We start from the raw sequence: 26196 nt of genomic DNA on the forward strand, positions 1-26196 counted from the left end.
CCTGTTTTGTTTGCTGTGTAACTAGGCGATTGATTAAATCTCAATTACAATGCGCAGATTGCAGAGCTATTTTCTTGATTTGGTTCATTTCCCCCTCATCGAGCACTTGTGACTCAGATTTAGAATATGAGATGTTTCCCAGTTTTCTTTACAAAAGGATGTGGGCCTTTAAGCACCAGAGATGTATATATTTACAGTCGAGAGAAAAATCTCTGTTACAAGCAGTAGGTCAAAGGATGAAAATAGGGCCAAGTGTATTTACTGGAAAAGTACACTAACCTTTCTTGACTTTTGCAAGCTTTAATAGCTTGAGGTCTGGTTATGCCAAATTAGCAGGAATTGAACCGCTAACCACAGCAGTGCCCTTCTCTCTCTAATTATAACACAGAAACCTCAAAGCATAATATCCACGTGTGCGCACAGAAACCGCACCGACCCCAGCATGATTTCTGCTCTAATCAACACCCGACCCACGTGTGTCAGCGAACAGAAGGGCCCCACAAGTCGCCACCATCTTCCTAACTACATATCATTACCACCTCACCTCTGAACATTTTCTCACCTCTCTTTATCTCTGCCTGTCCTCCCCTAGTAAAGCGTCCATGCACGAGGGCTCAGTGTTTGATCTCCTCTCCCCCTTTGAAGAGTTCTGGCCTTGGCTTGTAAGGCACTAGGAGATCTTGTGGTGCACATGGGCATCTGGGAATACCCCACTATGCCGAAAAAAAGGCATCAAATCATGGCTCCGAAATGTGGAATGTGTGTTTTAACATCGTCCTCCTTTTACCCTCCCCCTTCAGTCAACAAAACGCTTTTCTGAAAGTAGCAGCAGATTCTCATCATTTGATTATCCCCGGAGATCCATTTTCTGTTCTCTCACGGACAGATACCTATACATCCTGTTCTAGCCCTCCTCTACCACCACCTGTCTTACCTGCCTCCTCCTCAATGCCAGAGTCCCTAATGAGGCTCCATGGGAATGCTCGGAGTCCATCCCTGAAGATAGAACAGTTTGCTTTCTGTTGTTTCTGAAGACCTGCTGGAACGGATTGTCTGCTGCGTACCATATGGCCCATCCACCCCGGATGACACACACACACACACACACACACACACACACACACACACACACACACACACACACACACACACACACACACACACACACACACACACACACACACGTTTTGTTCAAGCACACCTCTTCATATAGGAGAGATGAACATACTGTATGTGGGAACCCAAAGACATACGCACAATCATAGAAATCTAAAAGAAGGTACGGAGGAAATATATCCATAGGATCCGTCACTGAAACATCCCTCGTCATCGATTCTTTGGCAATAAAAGTTGCTCTCATATTCGGCAATTTAAAACTAGCCGAAGTGAAAGCCATTTCGACAGAGAAACATGATGCTGAGATTATTTATTTGAACATTTCAAAGATTTCCTGAGGCTCTGCTCAAGGTGTGAAGGTTTGTCATATTTGAGTGTGTAGTTCTCCAGCTTCATTTTGTGAAAGCACTGCCGCCATTATTGTTCATTATTTTTCTTTCAAGATCAAAGTAAAAGGGACTGCTTTAAGTCATGTACGGTTGCTGCTGGTTGAGTCACAAAAACAGTTTTAAACTTGTGTGTATGAGTAATCTGGAATCAAAGACAATTTGACTAGCCTATGTTAATGTTGCTTATTTTACAAGTTGCAGAGCGTACATGCAAAACATAATCTTCCTGTTGGCAACACAGTTAGAAGATAATGTGGTCCTTCCTGACAGGAAATCTGATTCTGACTGTGTGCCATTGACCAATTGAAAACGTGTTGGCAATTTCTGATATTTAATGGACCGTAGAGAAGAAGATAGCCCAAAATGGACAAGGCTACTAAATGTTATCAGATGGACACCATCTAATGCTCTGCCAGAAAGACAGAGATATGCTATTCATATCAAGTTAGACACAAAATAATTAGCCACAAGCAATGGAAGCCGTAAAACAAGCTAATATATCAACGAAATGTAAGCACCACTATTTGAGAGGAGATCAAAAATAATTTATAGAGTCACATTGTAGTTTGAGGTCACGCTCAGATTGACACAGCCTACTTTGTGCGGTGTTTTAGTGTCTGATAAGTCTTCAAACTCATGGATCTATTTCTTAAACGTCACCGAACTGAAGCCACACACCTCCCCCCACGCAGGGCCATTTTCTGTCGACTCCAGCACTATATATCTCACGCCACAAAAATGTTATTGTTATGTCAAGAGGGAAAAAACCGTTGGAGATCAATCACATACATGGAATCATGAAGCTGACAGCTGTGTGTACAGTATCAGACAGAACGTGAATCGGTGTGTCTGGATTCATGACGGCATAGGACCAGACACACCAACCACAGGATGAGTCGCTGCGGCTGGCGAAAAGCATAATGACAAAAATATTGGCTCTGCTGTTTCAGAATTGAATGGCAAAGATGTTTAGCTGCTGCCCCCCTCTCTTTCTCTCTCCAACAATATGCCAGTAATTGGATAATAAACTCTACCTTGATGGAGAGTTGAGAATATTGTGGTTTTTCTTTCTTTAGCGCACTAAAGGTCTGCGTCTGATGGGCTTAACGGGCTCTTGTTGAGGATATCGAGTGCATCGTGATGGGTCAGGTTCATTCTGTTTTGCTTGCCCTTCTCTTTCACTCCCTTCATCCTGGCTCTCTCTATACCTCTCTTTAGTCTAGAGTTCTCTTCTCTGTCTCTGAGTCATGCAGTTAGCAAGCAGACTGTTTTGTCCAGGTCTATTTCTGGATCTGATGCTGTGGAAGAGAAAAATAAGATTAAAAACAGAGAGGGAGAGAAAGAGGGACATCTCCCCGAGGCTTAAGGATCTTGGAAACTTAAGCCGTTTTATTAAAAAAAATGATACTCAGCAAAAAGGACAGTCTGTCACCAAGGCGATATAAAAACGCACAGCATGCACAAACACACACACCAACATTAAAAAGAGCTAACATACCATAACCATTCCTCATCTCCCACACCGAGCGCCAGGAAGCCACTGACTGCATTAAAGTGAGCCCACAGCTGCCTGCAGTTTGATTGATAACTGAACCTGATAACCTATTAACAAATTGATTTTTGAAATGGAGCTTTAAATGGATAAAAGGCGGCAGACCCACAGATGTGGGTTTGAAAATGAAACCATGCGAGCTTTATATTTTTTCATACTCAATTTACAGCTTAATGCAATTTAACCAAGCTATTTTCTTCTTTTTCTAATAATACTCTTATGAGTTTTGTAACTCTGACAATCCAAACGTTTTTGGGTACCAAGAAAATTGTCATCACTTTTTGTGAAGCGTCTTACATTTTTCACATTTTCTGTCAAATGTCAAAAATGACACTAGAAAGCAGAAATGTGGGGAACATTTATTTCTGGTGGAATTATGTTCTGTATTCAGAAAGACAATGTATTCTTTTCATTCAGGCTGACGGAAGCATGCCTGATTTTACTTCAGTTTTTGTTACATTTAAAAGTTTTGCTTGACTCACAGTTTGATTGAAGGTTGGTGAGTCATCAAAGAAAAAAAAAGTTATCCAAAAAAGAATTGCTGAATTCAAAATTTGAAAAGGTTCATTAGTCAGAGTTTTAAAAAACACAAACCCTTTGAGCCTCTAAAAAGTGCAGGGCAGCTAAACCCTGTAATATTGCAACAGCAGATGTGAGAAAATCTGGATCTTGCACTTTCAACATGTATCCTACTTTCCCCTCTCCTTCTTTGTTCCCATTTCTTTTTAACCTTGGAAACCTAACTCCAGCCGTCCTCCCTTTGATAAATGTCATCTGCTTTGGACTCGACAGAGACTGTGGAACAAGGAAAGAGGATTCACCCCTCCCTCATGGATCATAACAAACGCTCTGTATTCATCATTCCTCCCATTAGATCACTTCTGACTGAGAGATTCCACCGTCTCTTTTTCTATTCCACTCTTTTCAAAAGGTCACCAAGTTCCCCTTTTTCTCTTGCCAAAGAGGTCAAGGTAAGTTCAGTTTGTTCCAAGCATCCATGTGAAAAGGAATGACACACACATGCACACAAACGGGTCTCACGTTTACTCGAAACCACCAAGGTGTGTCTGCGTGTGCATGACTCATGATTTACATGAAAACTTGAAGAGGGGGCAGGGGTGTGATTCGGGAGAAAGGCTTGGTGCGAGAGTTTTTTTTCTCCTGGACAAATGGCAGCACCAGCTGAAGGTTTTTCCTCACTGCCGGGAAGCAAATGCGGGTCCTTGCGGATCAGCACAAAGCCCAAGAATGTGACTCCTCATACGACGGCTGAGCTTTGAGCTTTGATCCCTGACTGAAGAGAAAGTCGGATTTTCCGGCAGTGGGTGACGGGCCAGCGAAAAGCATGGGGAAAGCCGGGCTGTTGCTAAGGCAAAAAGGAGTGTGTGTGAAGAAGGGAGAAGGGGGGAGGGCATGGTACCACACATTTTCATTTTCCAACTCCTGTCTTTCATCCCCCCTTGCCAACGCTAAGTCATTTCTTTTTTGGCAACTGCCGACTAAAAAAAGCTTTTCTCAATGAGGGACAGAAGGGATGCGAAGGGCTAAGACTTGTCTGTCGTCTCTCTGGGGGCTTTTTGCAGGAAGCACCGTACCAGAGATACGGAGATAGATTCCGGAACAAGCTGGGAACAATAGCGGTGACATGGCATAACTAATCGATATGAGAAAGCTCTAACTCGGGGGACGGGGGTCAGGCTCTTGATGTGAAAGGCCCTGTCTATACCAGCCTGTTCCACTCGTCCTCTCCACCATCCCTCCACACCCTTCATTTCCTTTCTCAGCATACATGCTTTGAAAAGCTAAACAATCAGGGCAAAGTCCACACCTCGGTTTTCCCCTGAAGACCTCATGGCACATTTTTCTTTGGCACTCACTCGGTTCGCCCAGTCCATAAGCTCTTCCCTCCCAGGAAGCTGGTATTGATGGAGGGTTAAAGGCCCGGAAACTAGCAGATTAGGGAAGATGAAACTAAATAAATGGTGTTTTTTTGTAATAGCAGGAGACTGCATTTGCTTTAATTTATCAAGGACTCCTTTATCGTTGCCCCAATTAGAAGATGCAATTGATTTGCACATTAAGCAGCAGCTTGTGCCTGAATATAAACTGGAGTTTTTTTACCAATAGATATTACAGAATGAAAATAAACCTTAATACTAAGGCCGTCTGGCTTAACTAAAGCCGGTCTCAATCTTTTCTAGACTTTAAATGTGTTTCTATTTGCTGTTGCTGTGAATCTCCCCTAAGGGAAAAGCAGTTCCCTCTACAGGGCAATTACTACTGTCAATTTCATTGTCTATTTTTGAACTAATATGTCATTGAAATGATCTCATCTAGTGATCATGATAACAAAAAATCAAGAATCGTAGCTGTAGATGCAGTAAAAATTGAAAGGTGGAAGATCCTGGAGAACGTCTTTGCCCATCTCACATTTTATAAGACTTGTATCTTTTCCAGGATCCCAGGAATCCTTGTACAGTAGTTCTACCTGAGTTGTACTGTACTCCTGGTTTGTTACTAAATCCCAAAAAGTCCCTGCCCTTGATGAGGGATTTTCCAATGGTCCAGGAACTTAAAAAAAAAAGGGGTGTGCATTGTAAATATTTCTTAAAGTGCAGATTTTTATTATATTCAAATGTCAGTTATATAGCCAACGTTCGGGCCGGTCTGAAAACAATTGACATGAAGAGAACGTGTGGGGGCCAGTGGGATAAACTCATTTAAAACGTAATGGTATTTGCAAATTACCTCAATATGGTTACACATGAAAAAGGGAAAACCAACCACAGAAAAAACTCTGAGAACCAATAACTGATCCAATTAAGCAGCTTGTCGTCTTCTGATATTGGAAAGTCACTGTCAAACTACGCTTTTCAAACTACAGTATCAATTAGATCAATCTCAAGATACAATGGAGAAAAAAAAAAACGGTATTCTACTACACTTCCAGACACTATTTGTCTCAAAACAGCCAAATCATTTCCTTACTAAGCTGGACTTCCAACCCCTCAGAAAAGGAAACCCAGAAGATATATTACATGAAGTGGCTATAAGCGTGGGTGACATTTAACGGTTGATCTTGGTACTAGTGTTCCTTATATTGTAAAGCTCTACTGTTGCTCAGGCAGTAGTGCTGTTCTTCATTACCGCAGCACGCAGCTCATACATCACAGCCACACATCACATCAACAGTACTCTTCTGAGAAATCCTAAATTAATATGAGCAGAGTGGAGGTGTCTGGTTCAAGTCCCCAGTGACAGAAAATATGAAGTTAAATGAGGTCCGGGGCGATGCCGGGGTTAGCGCTGACCACATTGGCTAGAACAGCTGTTTGCTTGTGCTATGTTGTGGTTTTACACAAACACTGTCAAACACGCGTACATACACATACATATTTATACACACACACAAACACACAGAGCCTGCCTGTTTCTGTGTTTTGGTCAGAAGCAGAGCGAGCCTCTGTGGTCTGGTGGGGTTCAGTAACACACATGCTCTCTGTTTATGTTCAGCTCCCCTGTGGTCTGCCTCGCTCCAGCCTGACAATATACCATCCAACTTTTATCCTGCATCCCATCACTCCAAAATGTCCCTCTTCGTTATTAAATGTCACCTCATTTTCTCGAAATTTCAATATATTGAATCTACGCTAAAACTGTGTTCTGTTGATATTTGGGCAGCAGATACAGACATAGCCATACTTTTGGTTTTGTGCGGGGCCACGCTTTAAGTTTCTTCCATTTTTCTTGCCTCAATTTATTTCTCTTTCTTGCCTCAACCCACTTTCTCACCCTGTTAATCTCTCGTTTCCACAATCTCCCCTTCTTTCTCTTTTTTTTCGTCTGCCCTCCCAACTCTGTCTGCTGCGTCTCATTTTGCAGTCCATTGTTGGAAGCCAGTGAGTTTACAAGGGGGAGCCGGCCAGCCTGAAAACACAAGCGGGGGTCGGCGTGGTCGGAGCCGAGCGTGACGGATACAATAACCCCTGCAGCGGAAGCAACCATGTGCTAAATTACTGCTGCAAATGTTCTTCCATCAGGCCACAGCAGTACCATCAAAGCCACTCAGCTATCTCAAGCCTGGACGCACTTTTATTTTTCTCTGTTACATAATTGGGCGCTGACCAAGTGCGTCCAACAAGTCAAACTCCACTTAAGGGTGGGATTAGGCTGATTGGAGGAGAATGAGTAAGACAAAAATTGGGACTGGCGATATACACCAAAAGAAAACTAATTTGGTGTGTTATCAGACAGCCTTTTACTTTGGCTCAGTAAGCTAATACCATTTTAAACATGGTGTTGCTAGTTTCGTTTTCCTTACCAGATATGAATCCTGAAACAAGTATAACTCTATAAAAGAACACCCAAGTGAACAAAACGCAAAAAAAGCCATATTTAAAGGATACAAACTAAAGTATGGGAGTTCTAAAGGGAAATATGTGCTTCTATACTCTTAAGCTAAGCTTTTATCAAGCGGATAATCTCCAACTATTTTGACTTTATTCATTCAAAATGTAAGGCTTTGATTTTGAAGTGATTTGGTTGGAACTACAGATGCAGACCTGGGTTTTGTGTAAAAGGCGATGACAAGGAACTACCCTGCGACTTGAGTACTTTGTTGTTTAGTTCACTACAGGACATGCGTGAGAAATTGTCACAAACATTCTGCGTGTTTTTTCCGGAAAGACCATCAGCTGCTACTCCTCTGGCATTTCCCCTAGTCATTCTGCGATTTAAACCCATTCAACTTCCTGCCGCCAGCCACAAGTCCATAACACCTATTGTTTGCAAGAACCGGCCACTTCACACCTCCCATTCAGAACCTTGCAAAGCCATCTATTCAGCCGTGGGGAGGAACTTGAACCGCACCCATATCACAATCACAGTGGCCAGAAAAGACATAGGACTGCCAGTATCACATTTCTTGTGGACGTCTCGCAAAAATTCAAATGATATGGGTTTCTGAAGCTGGGGGCTATTTTTAGAAGGAGTATGCGTGGCTATTGTTATGTGAAACGGAGCATGAAGAATGAATATGAAGAAACAAAATGCAGACATCAATGCTACCCGGTAATCACTGTGCTGGTGCTACCTAACAGGGTCTTTAAAAGGTGAAATGTCATTCCACAGAGTTTGATGGGAATATCAAAAAATACATATTACTGAAAAACTATTTAAGTAACAGGTTGTTACTTATCAAATCAAACTTTGGAATAATACTGTAGTCAATGTAAATATGCCATATGATGTCCTCTTTGTTTTTCTGTCATGTTTGTATTCATGTTGGAACCTACTTGCAACAGGTCACAATTGAAAAAGAGGTCAATGATCTCAATGGGTTTTCACCTGAATAAATAAAGGTTTTGAATTGAATTGAATAAAAAAGGAATGTTTTGCCACAACCAACAATTGTTTTCATATAGATTAATCCGAAAAATCGTATAATATCTGAAAATATGCAAAAAGTACATTAAAAATGTCTTGTTTTCTCCTTATTTCATTTATTACAAAATAAAACAGAAAATCCTCACAATGGTAGGCTATTTGTCTTATATGCTTGATGTTGCAAAACATATATACACTGAACAAAAATATAAATGCAACACTTTTGTTTTTGCTCCCATTTTTCATGAGATGAACTCAAAGATCTAAAACATTTTCTACATACACAAAATAACCATTTCTCTCAAATATTGTTCACAAATCTGAAAAAATCTGTGATAGTGAGCACTTCTCCTTTGCCGAGATAATCCATCCCACCTCACAGGTGTGGCATATCAAGATGCTGATTAGACAGCATGATTATTGCACAGGTAAGGCCACTCTGAAACGTGCATTTTTGCTTTATTGGGGGGGTCTGGGGGGGTCTGAAAACCAGTCGGTATCTGGTGTGAGGGTTAGGATTAGGGTTAGGGTTAGGGTAATGTTGTGAATGGAGTGGCCAGTGGTGGTGGTGGGGTTATGGTATGGGCAGGCGTATGTTATGGACGATGAACACAGGCCACTCCATTCACAACATTACCCTAACCCCAACCCTAATCCTCACACCAGATACCGACTGGTTTTCGGACCCCCCCAGACCCCCCCAATAAAGCAAAAATGCATGTTTCAGAGTGGCCTTTTATTGTGGCCAGCCTAAGGCACACCTGTGCAATAATCATGCTGTCTAATCAGCATCTTGATATGCCACACCTGTGAGGTGGGATGGATTATCTCGGCAAAGGAGAAGTGCTCACTATCACTGATGTTTTCAGATTTGTGAACAATATGAGAGAAATTGTTATTTTGTGTATATAGAAAATGTTTTAGATCTTTGAGTTCATCTCATGAAAAATGGGAGCAAAAACAAAAGTGTTGCGTTTATATTTTTGTTCAGAAAGTAATATCTCTGTGGTACACATCAACACACAGATAAAAGGCAAGACATAACCCTTTTACGCTCTTAGTGACCACTGATATGTGCGCTTATTGGCCAATTGATTAATAAATGATGGATGTGCTCCTGCCTTCGATTGGCTATTTACTGCACCATTAATATAATGTATTCAGATCCTATTAAGGCAGTAGCTTGTTTGCCATGTTGAAACTTTCTTGAAAAAAGAAAGCATGCATCTCTAATGAGAGAGGAAGTGCTTTATGACAACAGGGGACTCATACAGAAGGTCTCAGTTAAAAGCATCTTTCACTTTAACACGGTTCAGTTAGCAAGCAGGCTAGTAGATCCCTGCTGCATTTTGTCACCTATGACCTGAGCATCACCATGGCAGCAAAACAGAGCATGCATTAGCATACTGTAATGAGAAAGTCACTATGACTGAGAAGAAAGGAGAGAAGAATGATCCAATGGGGAGCTATGAACACAGCACACCTCCAAACTGTGTACCTCGGCTTTTCCTTTGCAATGCAGACTTTCCATGTTCATTTTGTGTGTACATGTACATCCATCCTTGCAGTTACACACTGATAAGGAGTGACAGCCTGACACATGTGGCATTGATAAGGTTATGTTATCTGACAATCATTAACAAACGGTAACTACAAGAGGACGAAACAGGATGTGACAAAGAGCATGAAGAAGTGGATAAAGTAAGTAGTACTTTATGAGGCTTCACATCCAGAATCTGAAAATGCAGAGCATAAAATATGCATAGCAAATAATGCATAGTTTCCTGAGTGCACCTTGTTTAGAGTATAATGCACCACTACTTTAGAGGACAGGTGAAGTAGACAGCTCTAAAGTGATTAAAGGATAACAAGGCTATTCAAAGGCTAATGTCGCCTTTGCCCTGTGATTCGTCCGGAAAGTAGAGCTAATGCTAACTTGACTTGTCCGTGCTAATTAAATCTTCAAGAAAATGATACATAGGGATTTCAACAAAATAATACAGGATATCTCTGTGTGTACAGGATGAGGGACCAGGGATAAGATATATATTATAAAATATATAATTAATATTATATTTACTAATTTAGAGGAGCTAGATAACACTGAAGTGTAATGTAGACGCTAACTCAACACTTCCTGAATGAAATGTCACATTGGTGAGTGTGGGTGTTTTAAAAAGAAGCAAGAACAAATGTTAGGAATGGAAGCCATTTTAAAAGTCATAAAAGTCATTGAATTTGTATAATTTTATTGTGATTTTAACAATGACGGATTATTCTTTCAAATACAATTTAGAGTAAACACGGTAAAAAAGGAGCCTTTGTTTAACTTTGTGTGTCTAAAGCAGGAAAAGATAGAGTCTCACACCGCTGAAGTGGTTCAATGAAAAGGTGCAAAAGCTTTTTACAGTGTGGGCCAGGCCTCAAACTCCCAACATGTAATGAAAGATGACTGCGGCCTTTTCTCTCCTGTGGCCGCTCTGTGGACTTTCAGAGGGCAGCGTGCCCGGAGCATGGACTCTGATCACAGCTGCTGTGTGTAAGGTATCTGTACACCAGTACTCTTACACAAGGGACTGAGTTCGTAATGTGAAAACAGACGATTCAGACATGGTAAACGTATACATGAAGCTTCAGAGGGTGTGTTTAAATAGAGCAAATTAGCTTCTTTTCGTCAAATGTACACTAGAGAAGATGTTAGTGTCAGCTCCATAGTTGTAGATGAATTAGTCATATTAAAATTGCCTGAAACTAAGAGAATGCTGCAAAGAGAGACATCTTTTTCACTGACATCACCATGGGGAAAAAGGGCTCTGATCAATTGGTGAAACTTAAGATATGCAAGTTTCACACAATGCAAGTAACGAGAAGAGGAGATTCTTAAGATTGTTCTGTGGCTGGAGATATCCGGATTTGTTTTGGGAGATTTCAAATGGAAAATGCCAATTACATCCGGCAGCAATGATGAAGCTACAGCAAACTCAGTAATGACAGAGCTCTTGATCTACTTTCCTCAGCCGTCCCAGAAGATACGGTAGCTGGGAAATGCAAAGCAACGCATCTATTTTTTGGAGATGTAGTCCGTCTGTTCCCGCTCCCAAAAAACCTCCCCTGTGTCGTCCTCTAAAAAGCTTATCAGCATCCAGAGACGCCTCCGGCTTTGAGGCTCATTTGGTCTCGCTTCATACTCCACATTAAATGCAATTTATTGAATAATGAATCTCCTCTGCTCCTCAGACCGTGTGAACTCACTAAATTCACTCGGCACTCAACCCAAAAAACAGGCCTTCAAGGTCACTCTCTGATCCTGGATGAAATTCAAATGAAATGTTCTCCACGTCAAAGCGACACCCAGGAAGTCAGATGAAAAATATTGGTGAAATCCTGGGGCTGCCTGTTACAAGGACGATGTGAAGGCCGTGCTGCACTGTACCGCTGCATGGGTATGTGTGGACATGCTACTTAATATGAAGAGCAAAAAAGAAAAGAAAAGACATGAATAAAAACGAGTCTTGCTGATACATTATTCATGGTTTGTAGCTTCTAGGGGTTCCACATGAGTGGCCACAGTTAGAGTTAGTGCCGGGTTTCGGCCAAACAAGATGCTGCTGAGTATGTGAGAGGGAGGGGTGTGTGTGCGTGTGTGTGTGTGGACAGGGAGGAAGACGCTTGGCAGCAGGATTTCTTGATGCTTAAAAAGAACATCATTTACTGAGAAAAGCAAACGTGGGATTGTGAGGACACACTTCTGAAACAGCACTGCCTCGCTAAAGGGAACAAACGTAGGCCCAGCAGCATGCAGGCGCACAATTTAACACACACACACACACACACACACACACACACACACCAGAGTAAACTTAACACATACTTGTCTAAAATTCTGTCTGTGCCCTCCACGGCTACAGTCCAAACACTTTGCAGATACTTGGGGAGAAAAGTATCCCTCCACTGTTTAAAAATCCAACCGATAAAACAGAAAAGGTGGGGAAAACACACAATTCATATGAGATCATTCATTTCTTATTTCATCGTTTTATCTTTGATTTTATCTTTAATTGTATTAACCTGTGTGAATCTGTGCTCTCCTGTTTTTCACTCTTACCCTGTTGCTGTTTGAACCACTGAATTTCCCAACAGGGATTAATAAAGGTCCATCTTATCTTATTTTATCTTATATTTGGACCTTTGTATCCCATGCTGTCCTAAAGCTCCTGAAAGAGTTAGAGTTAGCAATCCCACTAGAATATAACTGTGTTTATAGATAGTAAGCTATGCAAATACTTTCCTGTCACCAGATACCCCACAAACTCCAGACTGGGCCCACTAGCAAATAGATGAGCTTCCCTTTACACACAAGGACAGACACAAATACACACTTACACATCTGTGTCTGGGGAACCTGAGGAGAATTTGACCCGTCACCTCAATATAGAAGCAATGATACTGAAAACACTTGGGCACAGCTGCTGATTGAATGTGCCCCCAGAAGTCTTGGGACATGTCTCATATGTAGGAGTCTGAACAGTTTTTGAAATTCACTCAAACAAACACGCAAAAATATGAGAAAAACCGAGCTTTCGGATTTCAAATTAATTAAGACATATTGCCTGGTTTAGTTTAGCATTTTGAGAGTGCCAGGAAGTGGATTGTGATGAAAGGCAATATAAAGTCCGTACCCTGACAATCTGCCAACACGCCATAAATCCTGGTTTATCTTGAGCACAGGAAACTCTCAGATTGAGTTTCTTTTTAAGACGTTCTGGGCTGAAATAAGGAAGCTTGGGCCTCCAGGTAGGGCAGGGCGATATGGAGAAAATCGAATATCACAATATTATTGAATCAATGCCTCGATATTGTAGTGTATAAGTGGGTAAGACAAAATACAACAGGTAGATCTGTCTGGAAAGTTGAGTAAATTGCATAACTTAAACTGTAATAAACCTTATGAAAGCAGGAAAATACTAAACTTATGCAATTTACTAATATGACATTCAAATTCTCACTCGATATATTGCCTCATATGACAATATCAATATAATATGGATATATTGCCCAGCCTTACATTCAGTTCAAAGTCAGAGCATTTGCCCACCTCGGGATATTCGGTTCAAGTCCAACAAACAGAATGGTGTTTTTGTAAGCGGGAAGCTGTGGAACCTTTCCCTCTTGAAGTAGGAACATGCCTCATCTGATTTGTATATTTGTGCTTGCTTGACATGTGTCATCGCTGAAAGACAACACACATCCACACAAAGATATTTTTCTTGCTTCCTACAGGATCCAAATATTGCGTAAGCCGGAGCATCTCAAACCTTTCCCCGCCACGCTCACTTGTCTCACCGCAGACAGCCGGGGCACGTCAGGTCTAGCGAGCGAGCGGCAAAGGCAAACAAGACGGAGACGCTGGAAACACAGTGCTGTCGTGTCACAACTTTCTGTGGAAATAAACACTTCAAATCACCCCCTGGAAAAAAAACATACAACCCGTTGAGCTGCTAAACAAAGCAGGCTGCTTATTCTGCTACACATCCTCCATCTTTTATCCCGTCCTGTCTTTCTACTTTCCCATTCTCCTTTTACCTCAATGCCTCTGATTCAAGAGAGGATCACTGGTTTTTCCCACTCAAGCTCTTCCTCCCCTGCATTTTTTTGATTTGCTTTGATGGCAGGGATGTGGATGGATAGACACAACCAGTGAGGATGCAGCAGGGTAAAAATGAAGCCACTGAAATGGGAAAAGCATCCTACAGCTAGGGGATAGAGCCAGGGAAATATATGGTGGTAGAAAAGGTAGCAGAATATCAGCTTACAATAATATATATCTGATGCTAACTGGATATGCTGTGGAAAAATGCCATGAAACCACTGAAACTCTGTGGAAATGACTCGTACAAATGTACTTATTCCTTAAATGTTTCCATCAATGATGTAATGACATCATACTGAAGGCCAGGCTTACGAGAAGTAATGCTGGCAAGCTGTCTCTGGACAATTTCCACATGTATGCAGAATAAAATAATTGTGTAAAGTGCAATTTTTAGGCTGTGGGAGTGTGAGAAAGAAGAAATGATTGCATAAAGAAGAAAATAAATGGTTGGATACAGCACAGAGAAGAAAAGGCAGGAAGAAATTGAAGAGTGGGCGTTAATTCAAAATATCCAGCATTACCACCAGCAGCTGCACTTTGTCCTACATTGCCTTTGCCAAAAACAAGCATTCACTCCTTCTACATTATTTGAAAAGGAGGCCCCTTCAAGCTCATGAATAAACACCACCAAACAAACTGTCAAGGAAACTGGGAAAAAAACAGCAATAAACCAAAATTATTCTTTCCTTCCTCTCTTTGGTCAATCATACACCCACGCTTTGGGCACACTGAGACTCTCCTTGGTGAGACCAGATGCCTTCTTCCCTTGAAACCGTCTCCACCTCCTCCTCCTCCCTGGTTAGATTTGGCTTCGCCCCTGATCCGCGAAGTGCCGTGGAATCTGCCAAACCAGGGCATGGTTGTCGGTGGCTGAAGCTGTGAGAGCAGCCATTGTTTCCTGTGGTCGCCCTGGCATCAAAAGGAAAGAGGTGCGCAAGGAAGAGAGGCCATGGAAGTAGGTTGATGGAGAGGGGTGAAACACGAGGGAGTAAAAAGGGGACCATATGGGGAGGCTGCAATGTCAACAAGGCACAAGCGTTCCCTCTGGAACGAGAGCAAACTTTAGCACAAAAGGACCCCTTTGGAGCGCCTGGGGGCAGCCCCAACTTTTTACACCCCATGAGTGGAAGTCAAACTGAGCCATAAAGCATGATGAACCAGACGGGGAAAAGAGCCCTTCCATCAGCCTGCCAGGCAGCCAGATCTGCTGCAACAAAACCCTCTTTCTCTGCGCCAAGCCTTGGCCCCTTAAACGTTGAGCCATGCACACATTCTTCAGTGACATAATGCTTTTTTAAGCTATTGCCCTCTTCAACTCCCCCACCCCTCCACCACCTCCTCCTCCTCCTCTTTACATTTACTCAGATTTCCCCCTTTTGCCAATTACTATTTGAATATGAATACCAGCAGAGAGGTTGAGTGTTTGTTTTCGCTCCTGCGGTGGTGAGAAGTGAAGGAAGGAGGTCCGTGTGCTAGCTGACGTCAACGATCTGACGTCCCATTGATGTGCCGGCAGTAGGTGTTTGCTGAACGGCCTCTTGGGGCCATAAAAGCTGCCATAAAAACGAGCTACTACTCCCACCTCCCCCTCTTTCACCCCAGTGGAGCTGCTGCAACGCCCCAAGGGAGTTGCAGTGCTGGCAGGAGTCGAGGTCGGCAACAACTGCTGACTCTGAAGAGTCAGTGGAGTTCTCCTATTTGGAAAGAAATACCCTGATAGTGTCAGTGTCCACAGCAGATATAGGTTGGAGTTTCTGCCCACTGCCCCTCGTTGATGAGATAACTCTGGTCAGGTGCTCCACAGCCTTTGGGGACCGCCGAGTCATTCAGGAAGAGGGACAAATCCCCGGAGGCACTCGGACCAGCGGCAACCGCGCACTTCCCCTCCTTCCACACACACACACACACACGCAGACACTGACCTCTCATACACTAACACACGCTAATCGCAACAGTTCAGTAGTGAAAAGAGAACAGGCATACAACCACAGCCTATTATACTCGCAGACAAACCCATATTCACTTGACCAACCACAGAGACAGGAAGGACGAACTTGGGCACATTGTTTGTACATAGAATTGTTTGTAAATCAGAGCCTTGGATAGCAAAGAGCTAACTTAATTTCGTGGAGTAACTTGGAAAAATACCTGTGACAGGACCACACCAATTAAGCCAAGTGCCTTTGATACATTTTAGACAGTCAATAAAGCCCTGTAGTGTAAGGCATCATTAGCATGCAATTATATATTTTTGGGCCACTTAAGGCACCACAACAAGCTAAAAAAACAGCTAATTACTAGCTTTGCCTGTTTGCTCTTTGTTGAAGGCCGTACAGCAGCTTTAACAGCTTTTTTGCTGCACTTATCGGCCATGAGAACTGTGAGAATTCATCAGTAATGTTGCCGACATCATTTCAAGATAATTTATCCAAGGTTAATATAAACATTTTGACGAGAGCAGCTTTAAGGATACAATGCCAATTGAAATCCACATTTAGCAGGAAAGCTCACAATTAGACATTTCCCTGACTTTCTTCCAGCAATAAACACCATCCAGACATTCATTACCTCAGCAAATTAGCTTTTAGAACGTGTGGGTCTTATATAAAGTGAGAGACAACAGACAAACAAACTGTGGTTCTCAGACTCAATCAGTTAATGTTGGATGAAAGGTTAAAAAAAAAAAACTGAAAAAGAAAAGAGGGGGTTGATGGCATAACCCTGCAGAATCTCAACTAGGGAATGTTGGAATGATGGAGTTGGGAATGTTTGCTAGAAGCAGCGTTGCCACCTGTCTCAGCATGCCACTTGCCACTGAGATAGAGCAAATGTTTTTTTTATATTCTGTCTATTTGCTTTAAAAAAAAAAGGACAGGTGCCAAAACTCAGTACTCTGTGCTCGCCAAACCTGCAGACAGCAGCCATATCTTCCCTCATCTCTCCTCGGCAGAGAATTTAATGAGAAGCCAATCACGTGTCTGCCCTGATCAACTCTTCTCGCCTCAGCCAGTCACAAACCTGTCTACTTTAATGGAGTTCACAAGGACCCAATCAGCTTCTTTCTCTCGGCTCTCGTTCCCTTTCTGTTCTGCACTGTCAGAGTCGTCCAAAAACACTGCGGAGCTACTCACTTACCCGTCTGCCTGCAAACTTTCTACATCACTGTATCAGCACTAGTTAAGGATGAGAGGGAGAGAGTGACAGAGAGGGGTTTTACAATTTGTGCCCCTGTCTCTCTTATTCATTCTTTCCTCTAAAACATTTCCTGACAGTTCTGGGAAGGGAAGGGAGATTTGAAGCCGTGTTATTCTTCACTCTTTCAATTACTGTTACCGCTAGCACAACAAGCTTCCGGACCAGTGTTCTTCCGCAGGGTGGGAGTGGGCAGGTTTTAATGGAGGAAATGATTCCGGAGGCTAGCCCACTGCTGTGCTAATACTCCGATCGATTTTCATTTTGGGGGAACCCTCCCAGCTGATCAATTTCTTTACAGAGGCTAGCCGGCAGCTGGCCTGGGTTTCACTGTCTGACACAATATTTGAGTGGAGTTCATGTCCATCCCCCAGTTTGTCCTTCTTCCCCCCCCACCCAGCCACTGCCCCAGCCACCACCTCTGAGGCCAGGGGCGGCTTGGCTGTGCTGGTAATCCCTCAATGAATGTGGGTCAGTGAGTCGAGCTTTGCCTTCGTCCCTCAGCGAGGGGACAGACAGCGAGGTTGTGACCCCAGTCATCCTGCGTGCACGAACATACACACTGGTGTTCACGCACCCACGTACGAAGACAAAGACTGGAACACTGGGATGCGCACACACATAGACAAGCAAAAAAAGACACGGATGGATGAGCAGCCACACACCGACAAAACTCACACAGACGAAAACAAGCAGCAACACAAACTGAGAATAGGTTTAAGCAGATCTGAGATTAGTAGAGCAGAAATGATTGAAAGATTAATGGAGTAGTTTACTGATGGAAAATAAATGAACAGTTCTGATCATCATGCTGTTTTAAAGCAAAAGGGACAAAATAACTGGTTTTAAAGTCATTTAAAGATGTCCCTGTTGGGCTATAGGATTTTTTTTTAAATGTAGGAGACCAAACATTTAATCAAGAACATCATCAATTCAGGCATTAGTCAAAGATTACAAATTGTCAGTAGATGCAGCCCTCGAAATTAGTGCAGTCAAAAATATTGTCCACTGATAAACAGCTGAGGCAAAAGTTGCACTAACACCTAAAACTATTTTTAAAAATCTATAGTTTAGCAAGCAAAAATACCAAATATGTTTCTTTAACTTCTTATGAGGTCTTGCAGGGTTTATATAACACTGTATTATAAACGGGATTTTGGAATGCCATTTGAAATATACCACCCTGACCTTTAGGAACTTGTGATAGACGTTTTTTCATTGTTTTGACCTATTTTAGATTATCAGGCTTAAAACTAAAGTTTATTTCTGTATTTCTGCAAGGCTGAAGCAAAATAAATACACACACGAGACAAGAGAAAGACAAAGGGGATGTATAGGTTGCACAATAAGGTAAAGAAACAACAGGTTTTCTCAAGGTAAAGGCATACGTCTGTCACTTACACACACCAAAATATCAAAGAGCCCTAATTAAGCTGCTCTGCATTCAAACGTATTATCCTCCATATCATTAGCATTCCCCATCACAAGCTCTGGTACTTTATCTAAGAGAGAGCAGGCAATCATGAAATATTCATGATTTATTAATCTGACTACAGAAAAACAAACAATGGCAACCCGGGGAGTGTGACAGCCTCCTCTGCCAAACAGCGAGGCAGCAACATGAATGTTTGCTCCTCGCTCGGCACTCTACAAATCTCCAACAGGAGTCCACTATCGGGCGCCGCCTCCGCCGCACTGACATTCAGGTGAATGCTGGTATTCCCACTCATAAAAGTGTTTTACTGCGATAAGGTGGAGAGGAAGGGGTTGGTGGTTCTCTTCACTTGGCGCGGATCAGCTTCTGCCTCTCATTCTGTGGCATTGTGTCAACAAAATGTCAACCGCAGCGTCGTCATAAAAAGGGGAAAGGAAACGTGGCGGGGAGCCACCTCAAGACAAATCACATCAGTGTTTCTATGTCGTTCTTACAGAGAGGGGAAAGGAGGGGGAGACATCTAAAATACACCAATGCAGAGGGTAGGAAGGAAAGGGGAAGTCAAAGGAAATAATGGGGGGGGGGGGGAATTGAGGATGGGAGGCAGGCCTTCTTCCTCTTTTCCTCCCTCTCAGCCACTCACGCTTTTGAGGATTTTCTCAAGTGGGAACATTTCTGCTGATGACACGGTTGTGAAATGAAAATGCCACAGCGCTTGGTTGATGTTACTGTCATTGACTCCTAATGGGAAAAATCCCACTACACACGCAATTTTCTGGACCCTCCATTTCCTTCATCCCAACTCACGCAGACATATACCGCACACCATTATCACTCAATATCACACCCACTTGCTCTTCCTCTTTGTTTTCCCGCCTTCCACACACTTTCAGGCAACACAGACACATCTTATGCATCTACTCTTGACTTTCTCATTCTCTAAATCTCTTTCTACTTCTCTTCATTGCCCTTCCACTCTCTCTATTTTCAAGTCCCTCGGGTGACCTTGAGCAACAGCTGCCAGTGAAGTAGCTAAAGTACAAAGTCAATACGAGCCAACAGAGCTGGTTAAGTATTAAATGGGTGATGATGACGCTGCTGTTATCCAGCAAAAGGCTTAACAAAGAGCAAATAAAAGGAATGTGCCGTCAGACTTTAATGGAACGCTCAATAGTAATAATGATGCGATTCAAGCTATTGATGCACTTTGGATTTTTTCAGGATAAGATGCTTGCTGGTGTAAAAGAAAGCACCGTTGTACTGGGATAAATGCTGGGCTACACATCTGAAGTATGTATGCCTTCACATGAGGAATGGCAGATGAATAAAGTTGAACAATCCATGCCTGAAGTGATTCATTCTTATTACAGGAAGTCGAACAAATGTAACTTCCCATTTAAAAATAAAAGAGAACTTTATTTCCCCTAACTGAAATCAGAAAGTTGGAAATAAAAATGTACCTGTAAGAGGTCTGACAGGAAGGGAGGTTTAGTCACCACAAGGCATGGCAGCAAAATCTTGCAAACGTGACATTTTTCAATTGTCGGGCCTGTAATAGCCTTTCACTGTCCTCTCCCAGGATCATTGTCGGCAGTGCTGAAAACTCAGTGGATAATGTAGCACTGAATGGGCCCTTTCATCAGTGCTTGGCCATGGAAGTGGACCAGAGTGACTCCAATTGAAAGCTATTGCAGCTAAGAAAATCAATTGAATAAATGTGGGGAGCGTGGTGCATTGTGTGTGTGTGGCATTGTGTGTGTGCTAAAATGGTGTGTGGGTGGGAGCCTGTTTGAGTACCTATCGGCTCCCAGTCTGCCCTCCTGCTGCTGCATTCCTTTGAAGAGAAGCATTCCTCTGTTAGGCAACGAGGTCAAAGGTCAGGCGGCCAGGAGGCAAAGGTGAGTCTGGGTGTAGTATAGCTCTGCGACAACAGCCTTGGCATGGTGTAGGAGCGTGTTTTAGGTTGGTGGGTTGGTTCATATTGATTTTAAACATCCGAGTAGATAAGACCAGGGGTTACCACATCACTTCTTCTGCGTTTTAAAGTTATGTATCAGGCTACATTTAAAAAGCATCAAGGTATGTACACTAACTGTACAGCTAGCCGGCCTGCCTTGGAAGCCGATAACAGCTGCTCTGACATGTGTGTGCATTCCTGAGTCTGCAGCATAGCGTCCCCGCAAGGCACCGCCTGTCCGCCCCCAGCCCCTGGAAATTGAGCGCTAAGCCCGGCCGGCTACATATAGATCCATTTACCTGAGAGAGCTACATCAGGGTTTTTAGCTGAGCACGGGCTGGCACCCAAAGGACTTTAAATCAGATTAAAATGAAAGGCATCAGTTTGATTAAATCTAAACAGGCTTGTAAACCATACCAGGAAAAAAATGCTTTAAATGTATTGGTTGTAGCCCGATGCCAGAGTAGTGAGCAATCTAAAGAGTTTAAACTAAATATATTATTTTTAAAGCACACAAAGGGTGACGGTGGTTCACAAATAAGTACGGAAAGATACAGTAAAGCCAATGCATGCTAAATACTGTAAAAGTGTTGTGTACAAACGAAATTGGATTCATCAACTTTCAGCGGCGACACCAATCAAATGTAATATCGATGCTGGAAATGAAATTACTAACAGGCAGCGGTATTGATCAAATAAATCAACAGTGAAACACACTGCAGTGGAAAGAGTGAGCAGGGAAAGCTCTCGGTTCCCAGAACTCAATGAGATCAGCTGTGTCAATCAGCTGATTATGGCCCCCAGATGTGCCCGAGACAGAGGGGCCTCTGGGAAAACAAGGCCCCGATCCGCAGGGAAGCAGAGCTCTGAGCGGAGCGGGGCAGAGGTGGGCTGTCCAGGGGCGACTGGAATGTCAGATAATGGATGACACATCTCTCCAGGTGACACCGAGCCAAAGGCGTCCAAGGAGAAAGCGATGGAGAGAATGAGTATGTGAGAGGGGAAAAAGGGTGACAAATGGATAGACAAGTGCATGCTTGTAAAGTTTTGTCAGAGCTCCCTCTTTGGCATTATGAGTTTGTCTGTGAAGGGGTTTTAGAGTTCATTTCAAGTTCAACGAGTCACATCCTTCCTTAGCTCAACAAAAATGTGGTTCAAAATCTTTCTTATCTTCCCTCGCGGCTCCTTTTTCTGACTGATTGAATGGAAATATGTGTAGGTTCACTTTCCATATGCTCCCCATCCGTGCTTTCTCTTAACCTTGACATGCCGTGTGTATAGGTACACACACACACCCACAAGGAACAATGTCGACAAGTGCTGTTATCACATGCCTGAGTTGATCCAGGCTTAGCCATGGGATCCACAGGTTGATAAATGCAGATCAAACCACTGTCACTCACAGAGAAGTGAACCTGACAGTGAAGCGCACTACGTAATCCAGCTATGTAAACATCAGAAGACACCGCTTTCTATATTAAAAACATACCACGCAATCAAGTGCAGCTGTTGATCCTAGGGGGGAATAATTTATTACCACCTTGACAAAACAGAGACCTCCGAAATTAGAGGTAATCAACTGTCCCTGGGGGCTAAGTGGAAAGGATGGCACTAACTCCTGGAAATGAAAGTGATAATTAACCCATTACGACTGATTTATTCGCAATAAATTGCTTCATATTTCAACCAAACTTGTTACACGCCACGGCGAACATAAACACGCGCCCTGAAATGGGAAGCAGCGTTTTGTACAAGGTCCCCAGAACGTATACTCATTTCCGAGCAAAAAAAGCTCTCGTCGTTGACTTTCACTTAATTTGCACTAAGTACAGGGTGCAAATCAAACATGTCCCTGCATATCCTGGTGAAGGCTGCACTGTTCCCATGGAGGGGAGCTGGAAGGTGGTGGAGGCGGAGGAGGAGGGTGAATTCCTTCATAGGAAAGGAGGGAGGGATGGGAGGCTGGGGGGTGTCCGGGGAGCTAATAGACTGGCTGGAGAGCTTTTACTTCATGCTTGAAAGGGAGCACGGGAGGGTAAAAACCAGTCATGTAGTGGTACATAAAAAGGTTGGTTAACTATGACCTGCAGTTGGAGATCTTTACAAGGCTCGCCATCATTAATAGTTAACCTGTTGTTGGTGGGAAATAGCTACATTTCAATAAGGGGTTGTTACTGGTTACCTATTTTCAGTTAGAAAGGAGAGAATTTAAGGAAAATTGCTCCATACAAATTCATCTAAATGCACACACTGTGAACCAAAGAGTGAGAACCCCAGGGGGATGTGAGTGACAGCTCAAAGCAGCCATTATACATAAAAGTTTAAAAACATGAAAATACACTTTTTCCCTCATAAAACCATCTCACATCATCACAATAACTTACTTGTCGTACTCTGCGTTGTCCTTGTCACACCGCGCGTCCTTGTGTTTCTGCCAGTCTTTGCCATGTTTGCAGGTGGTGAGCAGCACCACATCCTCTGCGTTGTGGACGTGATGTAAGGCATTCCTGGTGTCCGAACCGATACCTGTCAGGTAACGCTTCCCTTTGAACACCAGCATGTATTTTCTAAAAGGTGGGATTGTGTTGTACTTGAGGAAGCCCCTCTCTCCGCCGGTCCTCAGGTGCTCCTTGGAGAAGAGGGGGATGGACACGTCGAAGTGGGGCCTAAAGTTCTCGGTGCTGATGCTGGCCTTGGCCAACATGGCCTGGCCGATGTCAAAGCCCAAGTCTTCCGTATAGTCCGGCCACGTCCCCGAGTACAAATTAAATATGAGGTGGTTCCTGCCGTCGTTCCACAGAGGCAGGTTCTGGACCTTGGTCTTCAGGTTGTGGACGTATTGCGGAGACAGCTGGTCCCGGTCCAGAGTGTCCAGACTCAGGATGAACAGACACGCCTGTCCAGGGTCTGAGGTGTAAAACCTGGACCCTTCAATGGTTGATAAAATAATCTGATAACTCTCTGAGATCTTCTCCCCCTTCTGCTGCGGGTAAACATAAACTTTGAATCCGCTCTTCTGACACTGCGAGAAATCAAAGCATGAATCCATGCGGCACCGTTTGCCTTTGTAAACACTCGTGTTCACGTCCCTCTTCTGCCTCGGAGATATGTGCAGGTTGTAGTCCTCGGTGTCAGTCTGATCCAGCGGCAGGAAAAGGTGTAAAGGGTCCGAGAAGTGGGGCCAGGGCTGATCGGGCCGGTACCCATGTCGGCTGCGGTCATGCCGGCTCCTGCTCGCCGCTGGAAGTGTAACCCCTCCGAGGTAGAAGAGAAGCACCAGACATGCACCAGCGGAGAGCAGGATCAGGTAGCGTTTTTTGGCCTGCATGTGTCCTGGGAACAGGGGCGAGTTGTGAAGGAATAAGAAATGTGAAGTGGCCCGAAGTTAGGCTCTCACCAACCCCGGCTACACCGCTCCATCCTCCGGCAGCCTCCAAGGATCCCCAACCCCCCTTCTGCGTATTCGGTTCCCAAATCCAGCAATTGATCCAGTGCATGTGGGCGATTTTAAAAGTAGTGTCCCGTTCTCCCTCTTCTGTAGAGTTTCACCATATCGCACAGCGCCTACAGCGGGGCTGAGCTGCCTGAAACAGCTCCGTGCTGCCTGGACCCTCGGACACAATCACATGCAGCCACTCTCTTCCGCGGCGCTTCCTCTCACCCTCATTCAGGCTGGCTGTGTGGAGCTTTTCAAAGGGAAAATCAGTCCGGCAGCCGCCTGGGAACTCTCTTTCCCCGGGTGTAAAGCGGCAGGGGTCCCCGAGGCTCTCCCAGACGGATAGGTATACCCCGGTTTAGATCAACTCGGTAGCAACAAGGAGTGTAAAAAACAGTCGGGGTGGCTGCTGTGCTTGAATCTAAATGCCTCCGGGTGAATTCGTCCTATTCCCCCTGTTTTACCACTCCATAGTCCCGAGTGAAGAGAGGGAAAAAAACCCGGGGGAAGCTTCGTAGCGCAGGAGCAGTTCAGCGGTACAACTGTAACCTGACGAATCCCTGCATTTCCCTTCTTATTTATTACAACCTCCACACACAGCCTCGCTCTCGCTGAATAAAAACCTCACCGGCGGGCAGCAGGCGAAGTTATCCGGTTGACACGAGGGGACAAAACGCTCACCTCAGACCGGGTAAATAGCTGAGAAAATGTTCAAAAAGACGGGATTCCTTGATCCTAGTGTCCAATTACCGAGTGCTCAGTTGTCCCGATTGTTAGTCGGTAACATTCCAATCCAGACACGACGGCAGCTGACGTGACGTCCCATCGATGCACTCCGGCGCCGCTGATTGGTCCGTCTGTGGGAACGGAAGAGGCGGGACTTAGGGAAATACACCCATTCATAACCGGAGTCCTCCGCATGTGCAAATTATCTAATTGTAAAGCCTATGGAAGTTGTTTGGAAATCTGCCGTGAGAGCAAAAGGCATCCTCAGTTAGTAAAGAGTCCCACTGAGAAGTTATATTATTGTAGTATTCAGTCTCATGTTTACACTCAATCAAGTCAAGAAACGTTTTTGATGTACTATGTCTGCCTATTATTCATGCATGCTTTGTTGCTTTAATTTGTGTATTATATTTTTGTTTTACTTTATAATTGTATTTTAATGGGAATATATATATATTTTTTTTAAAGACACAGTTTTTCGACTATCCTTTTAACCTTAATATGTCCAATGTTGATATAATAACCATAAATATTATAGCATTAAAGCAAACACATTACATACATGTATTTTTTTAAGGCAAAGCCATGCTGGCTGATTTAATATTCAGCCCCATTTGCGGGTTGCATATGTACCCCAGGTTTTTAGATTTACATTTTTTTATTTATTAATAACCGCAAAAGGCATAGTAAGGCATATTTTGAATTGAACATTATTATATAAAACTCACAAGAGGAAATCATTTTCCATTCCATTTTCTTTCTTGCTTTCAATCAACTCACTAAGGGCACAGTTTGAGTCAATATCCTTTCATATTAAGCTCCCCGGTAGAATATCATTAGTATTACTTATTGATCTGTTTTTCTTAAAGCTTATTATCTCATACAGTGAAACATCTTGCCAACAATGCCAACAGAAAGTTTTTAGACAGAAATCCAAAACAACTAATCCACAATCCTGACAGTGAAAAGAAAAACAAACGCCACGTAAGAAATATAAGCCCTTTGCAATTTTAACAAGTTGTAATACTGGTATCGCCTTGAGGACTCAGCATCTGTTAAAAAGAATGATCTCATAGTTAATTTGTACCATAAACGTACACAGTAAAATAGTTAAGGCATTTCATGAAAACAACTTGTTGGAAGTCCTCCCCATACTTAAGTGTTCTTGTATGCAAAAAGAAAAAGTGACACAGCATAGACGACCCCCTTGACAAGGAAATTAATAGCAGAGGAGCGGCTCTCACTAAGTGTCATCATGCCTCATAAGCCCGCATAATCCTGCCTGCTGCCATTTGGTGGCAAAACACTCCGGCTGGGTGAAGAGGCCATCCTCATTTTTTATCGGCCAATTAGCTCAG

The 26196-nt window shown here is 43.3% G+C and overlaps 1 protein-coding gene across 1 annotated transcript in view; it reads right to left on the reverse strand.

The window, feature by feature from the left end:
• Nucleotides 1–24934, reverse strand: part of ext1b (exostosin glycosyltransferase 1b) — a 114404-nt gene extending 89470 nt beyond the window's left edge. The window contains 1 exon segment of the mRNA XM_079653537.1: nucleotides 23061–24934. Coding sequence (XP_079509663.1) covers nucleotides 23061–24004 — 944 coding nt within the window. The 5' untranslated portion in view covers nucleotides 24005–24934.
• Nucleotides 24935–26196: the final 1262 nt, after the last annotated feature.

This window comes from Notothenia rossii (assembly GCF_949606895.1).
Source record: "Notothenia rossii genome assembly, chromosome: 10".
Classification (NCBI taxonomy): domain Eukaryota; kingdom Metazoa; phylum Chordata; class Actinopteri; order Perciformes; family Nototheniidae; genus Notothenia; species Notothenia rossii.